This window comes from Gossypium arboreum, chromosome 4 (genome assembly GCF_025698485.1).
Source record: "Gossypium arboreum isolate Shixiya-1 chromosome 4, ASM2569848v2, whole genome shotgun sequence".
Classification (NCBI taxonomy): domain Eukaryota; kingdom Viridiplantae; phylum Streptophyta; class Magnoliopsida; order Malvales; family Malvaceae; genus Gossypium; species Gossypium arboreum.
In genome coordinates, this window is record NC_069073.1 from 8,081,184 (window position 1) to 8,091,124 (window position 9,941).

General features: G+C 36.3%; 1 protein-coding gene across 6 annotated transcripts; it reads left to right on the forward strand.

The window, feature by feature from the left end:
- Positions 1-1,610: 1,610 nt before the first annotated feature.
- LOC108460481 (DNA (cytosine-5)-methyltransferase 1-like) lies at positions 1,611-9,076 on the forward strand. 6 transcript variants are annotated; one of them, XM_017759997.2, is made up of 12 exons: positions 1,611-1,975; positions 3,104-4,610; positions 4,829-6,422; positions 6,534-6,698; positions 6,840-7,041; positions 7,145-7,256; positions 7,330-7,477; positions 7,567-7,764; positions 7,873-8,151; positions 8,241-8,402; positions 8,499-8,717; positions 8,834-9,076. In XM_017759997.2, the coding sequence occupies exons 1-12, from the start codon at positions 1,936-1,938 to the stop codon at positions 8,963-8,965; spliced, it is 4,758 nt and encodes a 1,585-aa protein (XP_017615486.1). In that variant the 5' UTR covers positions 1,611-1,935; the 3' UTR covers positions 8,966-9,076. The 6 variants fall into 6 exon arrangements, with proteins under 6 accessions (XP_017615486.1, XP_052882954.1, XP_052882952.1 ...); XM_053026994.1 differs by having other exon boundaries at positions 1,611-1,896; XM_053026992.1 differs by lacking the exon at positions 1,611-1,975 and adding an exon at positions 1,998-2,189.
- Positions 9,077-9,941: the final 865 nt, after the last annotated feature.

The following is a 9,941-nucleotide window of genomic DNA, read 5'->3' on the forward strand; positions in this document are numbered from 1 at the left end:
GGGTTGTCATTAGTCTTGGCTTCATAGAGGGCCTCCTCAACCCAAACGAGAAAGATGTGGTTTTGGCAGTGGTAGATCACTTAAGGACACTTTTTGGCTCTATCTCACTCGTTTATAGCCAAAACAGTAGCACAAGAATATTTGGCTCATATGTATTAACTCCACGGGATGGCTGATACTATCATTTTATATAGAGATTGGATTTTTGTGAGTGTTTTTTGGCAAGAGCTCTTTAAGAGGGCAGGAACCAAACTCCTACTGTCCATAGCCTATCATCCCCAAAATGATGGCCAAACTAAAGTTTTAAACTATTGCCTTGAAGGTTACCTTAGGTGTATAATAGGGGAAAGGCTTCTTGATTGGGTGAGTTGACTACCTTTGGTTGAATGGTGGTACAATTTGACCTTCCATTCAGCCATTCAACTTACCTCCTATAAGGCATTCTATGGGCAGACACCATTACAACATCTGTCGTACTTTGCTATGATTTCACTTGTGGCCAGCGTGGATAGAAGCTTGCAGGCTCGAGAAGCTACAAGGAAAATGTTGTAGTTTCATCTAAAACAAACACAATCAAGGATGAAGTAGCTAGCTGACAAGTACAAGATTGATAGACAGTTCCAAGGAGAATTGCTTTACCTGAAGTTGCAGCCATATAGACAATAATCAATTAGAATGGCTCTTAACCATAAATTGTCTCCCAAATATTTTGGCCATTTTCCTATCGCGGCCAAGGTTGGACAAGTGGCTTATAGGCTATAGTTACCTTCAAGATCACACATCCATTCTACATTACATGTTTCTCAACTGAAGAAGCATGTTGGATCAGCACCAGTCTAAGCTTAATTGCCATTATTGGATGCACATAGGGCCTTGCTTAAGGAGCCAATCAGAATTTGTGAGTGCAAAAATGGTAAGAAAAAGTAATCAAGTTGTTACTGAGGTGCTTGTGGAATGGGCAGACACTTTCCCTAAATATGCCATCTAAGAACCACTGCACAAGCTGTGTGCCACCTTTCCTCATTTTAATAATCGAGGACAAACATCTGTTTTGGCAGTACTTGTTATGAGGTAAAACTTGAATTAGAAAAATAAAGATAGGTTAAGTAAACGGTGTGTTTAGAAGGTAATTCAAGGATGTAAAACAGGGCGGTTTGTTTTAGTTAAAAGGTGCGAATAAGAATTTAATAAAAACGGTACACATAAAGGGAAGACAACGGCCTGAGCTATTAATAGGCCAACTAACTTTTCAAACGGCTAATTCTTTTCCTTTTAAGCATACCCTTGTCGTTGAACAGTTTTAGTATTTCTTCCTTCTCGATTTTCTTCTCTTCCTTTTTACTCTGTGAATTTTCTCTCTTGAATTTTCTAATTGTATCATAAAAATATATAATTTTTAAAGTTAAAAACTGAATACTTTTTAAGTAAAGTTAGAGTTTAAGCCTTGTGAAAAATAAAATAATACTAAGAATTTATATTAGCTCGAATTTAAATTTTATTAAGATCAAATGTAATTAAGGGGACGAAAAATATCCAATCTCACTTATAAACGAAATAGTAACGGGTAGGGTATTTGACTTGGTCCTTATAGTTGATGTGGCTTTATACAATACAAGTGGACAGCATTGTCATAGTTTAGGGCGGAAAACGGGAAAGAACTTTACGATTTTTTTTGTGTGTTTTTGGCGTTTGGGGAAAAAACTTGTAAAAAAGTTAAAAATGGTAGAAAATTTTCATTTTTGGAGGAATGGCGCCAACATTTTTTTCCAAAACCAGTGTTCCCGCCTTTCTTTGCTTTTCCCCTTCATTTATTTATAATGTTCAATGTTTCTTCCCTTTCTATTCATCTTCACTAAACACTGTTCTCACTGAACGAAGCCAAACATCAAAGAAACAGTGAGTTTAGAGCTAAGGTTTCCTTCTCTTCTCCAAGTCATGGGATCTGTCGCTCTTTTGGATTCTAATTCCCCTTCAGGTTTTCCTTTTTTTTTTTTTAATCTTTTAAACTGAATTATTGATTCCACATACTCATTCCCGATTGTTGATTTTTGATTTGCGGCTCGCCGAAGAAAAGAAAAAAAAGGGAGGGGGGCTGGGCCCATGACTATATTAATGTATATTTATCATTTTGTACGCATTTAATTTTATGTATAAGAGAGACGAAACTGTAGACTTACTGCTTAAGACAGGTCATCTAGTCTGAGCTAAGCCAATCGGGTGATGGCAGTTTGTTTTAATTACATGTTCAACAAAAATCCCTTTTTTGTTTTGGTTCTGTGATTTTCATTGCAATTATCGAAGGGTGCAGCTCGAATATGAAAATCCAAGTTTAGTTGTTATTCAGTATGGGGTCTTTTGATTATTTTCACGGATTCTCTTGTTTCTGCATGTTGATCCCTTGTGCTTTAACCTTCATGCACTTTGTTTTATTTTAATGGGGCTAGTCCCGTTTGAGTTTCTTCTGTGTCCTTTTTTTTGGTGGATTTGATCTTTGGGACCTGTTCTTTTTTCTATAAAACCTTTGGTTTGATAAGCTTGTTTCATTAGATTTGCATTTGTATTTCCCTGTGAGTTTGTGCTAAACATTTCAAGGTTCTACTTACATTTGGCTTAGCAAAATGTTTTAGCAAAACAAGATTGTGTGTGTGTGTGTGTGTGTGTCTGGACTTGATCTTTGGGACCTTTTTTTTTTTTTTCTATAAAACGTCTGGTTTGATCAACTTGTTTCATTATATTTGCATTTGTATTTCCCTGTGAGTTTGTGCTAAACATTTCAAGGTTCTGCTTACATTTGGCTTATCAAAATGTTTTAGCAAAACAAGATTGCGTGTGTGCGTGAAGAATCTTGTTAATTCATTTCTTTACAGAGTATAAATTACCTAGTCTTATGCTTTACTTCGCTTAGCCATTTCAGTAATCTGTGTGTTCGTGCTAGCATATTATTTTCTTATATTTTTGTTTATTTATTTTTCACCATGCAGTGATATAGAAGAGGCATGTTGTGTTTATGCTATACCATTTATTTATATTTTTTTTTCTAATGGTTTTTTAAAGTGCCTAAACTCAAGTTCACAAGATCTTTTTTTTTTTTTTTGGCATTTAGGAATGAAGAAGAATAAGAAAGGCAAGAATAAATCTGCTAAATCCTCCACCAAGAAAGAGATGGAAACTGATAAAAAAGCACAGAAGCGTAATAGTGCTCAGGAAAATGGGGAGCCAGTCCCTTCAAAAAGGCCAAAGAGAGCTGCTGCCTGCACTGATTTTAAGGAGAAAGCAGTTTGCATATCCGAAAAGGATTCAGTTGTTGAGTCAAAGAAGGATATGGTAGTAGAAGATGAAATTCTAGCTGTAGGGCTGACTTGTGAAAAAGATGATGGTCGGCCTAATAGGAGGCTAACTGATTTTGTATTGCATAATTCAGAAGGTCTTCCACAACCCCTTGAGATGTTGGAAGTCAATGACATGTTCATAACTGGTTTGATATTGCCGCTTGAAGAAAATTCTGACAAGGAAAAAGTAAAGGAGAAGAGTGTTAGATGTGAAGGATTTGGACGTGTTGAGTCTTGGGGCATCTCTGGTTATGAAGATGGTTGTCCAGTGATATGGCTTTCAACTGATGTAGCTGATTACTCCTGCTGTAAGCCAAGTGGCAGCTATAAAAAATATTATGAACATTTCTTTGAAAAAGCTCGAGCTTGTGTAGAGGTTTATAAAAAACTTTCAAAGCCATCTGGTGGAAATCCTGACTTAAGTCTTGATGAATTGCTTGCTGGTGTTGTTCGGTCCATGAGTGGAAGCAAGAGCTTCTCTCGTGGGGCATCGATTAGGGATTTTGTTATTTCCCAGGGAGAATTTATTTATAATCAACTGATTGGTTTGGATGCAACTTCGAGGGTAAATGACCAGGTATTTGCTGGATTGCCTGTTCTTACTGCCCTCAAAGATGAGAGCAGGAAGCGTGAAAATATAGGGCTAGACATGGCACTGTTTTCTGGTGGTGCTCTGACTATTGGTAAAAAAGGAGAGGGGGAAAGCAAATTGGATGAGACATATTCATCTACTCTTACAGCTGAGGAAGATGAGGATGCAAAGTTGGCAAAACTGTTGCAAGAGGAAGAATACTGGAAATCTATGAAACAGAAGAGGAACCAAGGCTCAGCCTCTATGTCAAACAAATTCTATATCAAAATCAATGAAGATGAGATTGCAAATGATTATCCTCTTCCAGCATACTACAAGAATTCTAATGAAGAAACTGATGAACTTGTAGTTTTTGAAAGTGACTTTGATGTGTGTGATCCTGAGGATCTCCCTCGAAGCATGCTCCACAACTGGTCATTTTACAATTCAGACTCAAGGCTGATTTCCTTGGAGCTGCTTCCTATGAAACCATGTGCTGACATTGATGTTACCATTTTTGGTTCTGGGGTTATGACTGCTGATGATGGAATTGGATTCTGTCTTGACAATGACCTTAGTCAGTCTACTTCAGGTTCTTCGAGTGTACTGAATGCTGATGGAATTCCAATTTTTTTGAGTGCTATTAAGGAATGGATGATTGAATTTGGATCATCAATGATATTCATCTCAATCAGGACAGATATGGCCTGGTATTGTCTCATGTTTCTTGATTAGGATTCTGTTGCTATAATATTTTTGCTAATTCATGTTTGATCTACAATGCCTGCAGAAAAGTTTCTAGAAAGTGAAAAAAAAAAACCCATAGTTCTTTGCAATTATCTACTAATCTGCAAAACAACCAGATTTCCTATTCATTAGTTAATTAGTTTTAACTGTGACAAGTTTTTATTTTCTCTCCATTTTTCAGGTATAGACTTGGCAAACCATCAAAGCAATATCTTCCTTGGTATGAACCAGTACTCAAAACAGCAAGGGTTGCGATAAGCATTATTACATTGTTGAAGGAGCAAACACGAGTATCACGCCTCTCTTTCAATGATGTAATTAAGAGGGTGTCTGAGCTCAAGAAGGATAATCGCGCTTTTATATCTTCTGATCCAGCAGCTGTTGAGAGATATATTGTTGTGCATGGACAGATAATACTACAACTCTTTGCAGAGTTTCCTGATGAAAAGATTAAAAAGTGTGCATTTGTGGTTGGCCTTGCGAATAAAATGGAAGAGAGACACCATACAAAATGGTTAGTCAAGAAGAAGAAAGTTGTACACAAGAATGAACCAAATTTAAATCCTCGAGCAGCAATGATGCCTATAGCTTCTATAAGAAAGGCTATGCAGGCGACCACAACGAGGCTAATCAATAGGATTTGGGGGGATTACTATTCAAACTACTCTCCAGAAGATTCAAAGGAGGAAACCAATTGCGAGGTGAAAGATGAAGATGAAAATGAGGAACAAGAAGAAAATGAAGATGATGATGGTGATGCTAATGCTGAAGCTGAAGCTGAAGCTAATTCTGAAGCTGAAGCTGAAGCTGATGCTGAAGCTGAAGCTGAAGCTGATGCTAATGCTAATGCTGAAGATAAACCAATTCCAATGGAGACTCAGAAGTCTCCTTCAGTATCAAAGCAACCAAGACAGTGTTCTACTGAGGAAGTAAGCTGGGATGGAGAGCCTGTAAGCAAAACAAGCACTGATAAGCCTCTTTATAAACGAGCCATTGTACATGGAGAAGTAGTTGTGGTCGGAAGTGCTGTTTCTGTTGAAGTTGATTTGTATGAACTTCCTGCAATCTATTTTGTGGAGTACATGTTTGAAACTTCAAAGGGAAGAAAAATGTTTCATGGACGAATGATGCAGAGAGGATCTGAAACTGTACTTGGCAATGCAGCTAATGAGAGAGAGGTGTTCCTAACAAATAACTGTGGAGATTTTGAATTGGAGGATGTGAAACAGACTGTAGTGGTAGATATTCGATTAAGACCTTGGGGATATCAGCATCGGAAAGATAATGCCAACATGGACAAACTTGATAGAGCAGAAGCAGAGGAGAGGAAGAGAAAAGGACTTCCAATGGAGTATTATTGTAAAAGCTTGTATTGGCCTGAGAGGGGTGCCTTCTTTACGCTCCCCATTGATACTTTGGGTTTGGGTTCTGGTTGCTGCCATTCTTGCCAAGTTAAGGATGCTGGGAGGGCCAAAGAAGTGTTCAAAGTGAATTCGTCAAATACAGGCTTTGTATACAAGGGAACTGAGTACTTTATCCATGATTATGTCTATGTAAGTCCACATCAATTTACAGTAGAAAGGGCTGATACTGAAAACTTTAAAGCTGGGAGGAATATAGGCTTGAAGCCTTATGTTGTGTGCCAAGTGCTAGAGATTATTGTCCCAAAGGGGCAGAAAAAAGTTTGTGAAGAGTCCACCCAAGTTAAAGTCAGGAGATTTTTCCGACCAGAGGACATTTCAGCTGAAAAGGCTTACAGTTCTGATATAAGAGAGGTAGTTGCTATCCTAAAATACGATGACAGTTATAAACTTCTTATTGTCATAGTTTTAGTTATACTTTTCTATGGTAAATTTATATGTTTTTTTATTTATTTAAATTTTCAGGTCTATTATAGTGAAGAAACAGACATTTTGTTTGCTGAGGCAATAGAAGGCAAATGTGAAGTCAGAAAGAAGAATGACGTTCCAGCATGCAATTCTCCAGTAATATTTCATCATGTCTTCTTTTGCGATCGCATATATGACCCTTCCAATGGATCTCTCAAGCAGGTGAGTCCCTTTTGCTTCCTTTGCTGTAGTGCTTGTTGGGAATGATACGTCCATAATCATTTTCATGGTAATTTTTGTTTGCATTTATAATTTGTACCTTTGGAGGATAACTAACTTCCCCCCTTTTTGGTTGGCAAACAGTTACCAGCTCAAATAAAACTGAGGTACTCAACTGGAATTGTGGATAATGAAATTGCATACCAGAAGAAAAAGGGAAAGGGTAAACAGGAAGAAAGTGAATTACAAGTTGAGAAACAGCATGAAGCATCTCAGGAGATCCGCTTGGCTACGTTAGACATATTTGCAGGTTGTGGTGGTCTGTCAGAGGGGTTGCACCAATCTGGTACTGTCTACCTTTTTGTCTATTTCATCAATTTTTATGTGCTTAGCCATATTTATTTCTTAGGCACTTTATGTCCAACCATCTTTTGTTATTACTGGTGTAGGTGTATCATTAACTAAATGGGCAATTGAATATGAAGAGCCTGCTGGAGATGCATTCAAACTCAATCATCCTGAGTCTTTGGTCTTCATTAAAAACTGCAATGTCATTCTTAGGTCCGTATGACAAGTTTGCTCTCCTCTATTCCTCTTTAAATTGCTAATAACTAAAAAGCAAGTTATGATACAGGGCTATTATGGAGAAGTGTGGGGATGTAGATGACTGCATCTCCACTTCTGAGGCAGCTGAATTAGCGGCATCACTTGATGAGAAAGAGATTAATGATTTGCCATTACCGGGGCAAGTAGATTTCATCAATGGAGGCCCTCCATGCCAGGTATTATATATTATAGTTTTCCTTTGTTATCTAATCTCTGGAGTAATTAATAAATGATTCATTAAGAGCAAAGCTGTTTTACTTTGCAGGGTTTCTCTGGAATGAATAGATTTAACCATAGTACATGGAGTAAAGTACAATGTGAGATGATTTTAGCTTTCTTATCATTTGCTGATTACTTCCGGCCAAGGTATTTCCTCTTAGAGAACGTGAGGAACTTTGTGTCTTTCAATAAGGGGCAGACATTTAAGTTAACTCTGGCTTCACTTCTTGAAATGGGTTATCAGGTAGATATTCCTTTCACCTAACAGCAATTTCTGTAGTATACTTGTTATGAGAATACAAATATAAGTACATGTGCGGTTGTGTATGATATTCTGGTTTTGCCTGTTTAGGTGAGGTTTGGTATTTTGGAAGCTGGAGCCTATGGAGTTTCTCAGTCAAGAAAACGAGCATTCATATGGGCAGCCTCCCCTGAAGAGACTCTTCCTGAATGGCCAGAGCCAATGCATGTCTTTGCTGTTCCAGAGTTGAAAGTTACATTATCACATAATTTGCAGTATGCAGCTGTGAGGAGTACTGCAAGTGGAGCCCCTTTCCGTGCAATTACTGTGCGAGATACAATTGGTGATCTACCAGCTGTAGGAAATGGGGCCTCGAAGACAAATTTGGAGGTAACTATATTGAAAATTATTTCCAAAATTGCTTCATTCTATAAAAGGTTGTACATGCATATTCAATTTACAATGTTCTGTTTCCACAGTATCAAAGTGAAGCTGTCTCGTGGTTTCAGAAGAAAATTCGAGGAAACATAGCTGTCCTTACTGATCATATATCAAAGGAAATGAATGAGCTTAACCTGATTCGGTGTCAAAAGATTCCAAAGCGACCAGGTGCAGATTGGCATGATCTTCCAGATGAGAAGGTACATAATCGGCTTCTGTTCTTTGCATCTGTTTTGAAATCTGATCAGAATGAAATTGTTGAGCTGCTGGGTTGTTTGTTTCCTTAAAAATTGCAGGTTAAACTCTCTACTGGACAATTGGTAGATTTAATACCCTGGTGTCTGCCAAATACAGCCAAAAGGCACAATCAATGGAAAGGGCTATTTGGAAGGTTGGATTGGGAAGGGAACTTCCCAACTTCCATCACTGACCCTCAACCTATGGGTAAGGTTGGAATGTGCTTTCATCCAGAACAGGACAGGATTCTGACAGTTCGGGAATGTGCTCGGTCTCAAGTAAGTCATTAAACTTACTGAACATTCATTGCTATTTGGTTTGTGAAAGCTTGGGTAGAATGAAGTAGAAAACATTGGTATAAGCTCTAATGGATATTTTTTGTCTGCCAAAACAGGGTTTCCCAGACGGCTACAAGTTTGCTGGTAACATTCAACACAAGCATCGGCAGATAGGAAATGCGGTTCCACCTCCATTGGCATTTGCATTGGGAAGGAAACTAAAGGAAGCATTAGACAGTAAAAAGTGAATGTAATTTGCAATTTTAGTTGATGGGATTTTGGTAGACTCCTCCATTTTACCTTAGACAAAAGGCCCTTGATTCATTTATAAAAAATTGTTGTCTGGCTTTTTTTAAAAATATTTTTTTGCGCTCTCTCCCTCGCTCTCTCTCTATATATATTGATTACAATTGATCAGTTCAATTGGAAATTGGTTGGTTCAGATCAATCTAATATAATTGCTTTTGATGAGAATCACTTTGAATTAGTAAAATCTAGTTTCCATACTCGATGTATGGGTTAATTGTACATATCAATTTTATGTATTACATAATTTAATAATTTCTTGTAAATTTTATGAACAATTTGATAAGTATCTATATTTTATGTTAAAAGTAATTGGGTAAGGTTTTGTTTACAATTTTAAAATATTAATAAACGCAACTTTGAACAAATACAAATTAAAGTATAATCGAAATAATAAATTTGATATATATTAAAAAAAACATTGAATAATGAGAATAGACATAAGTATTTGAAGGTTTTATCACAATAATGAAATTCTTTCACTATTAATATATAAAGTAAAAAACAATGAATTTGTACTAAATTAATATGTACATAATTTGTAAAGTAAAAAAATAAGAAATGAAGTAATTTGTGAAGTAAAACAATAATAAAATCAATATATACTTAAATTAATAAAAAATTCAATAATCACTGCATGAAAAAAAAAAGGAAAAAAAAGAAGACTACAAAGTATGATAAATATAATCTGAATATAAAAAAATTGAATATATATATCTAATTTGGTGATTACATTATCTTGTATGTTCAATCATGAATAATGATTGTAATCGAATTTTAAAATTAATATACACAGAACCTTTTTAAAATTAATAAGAATAGTCTTAGCATACAAAAATTTTCGAGTATGATTGATAATTATAAGTTACAAATATTAATTATGATTAATAAATTATTAATTACTTCATAACATTGTTC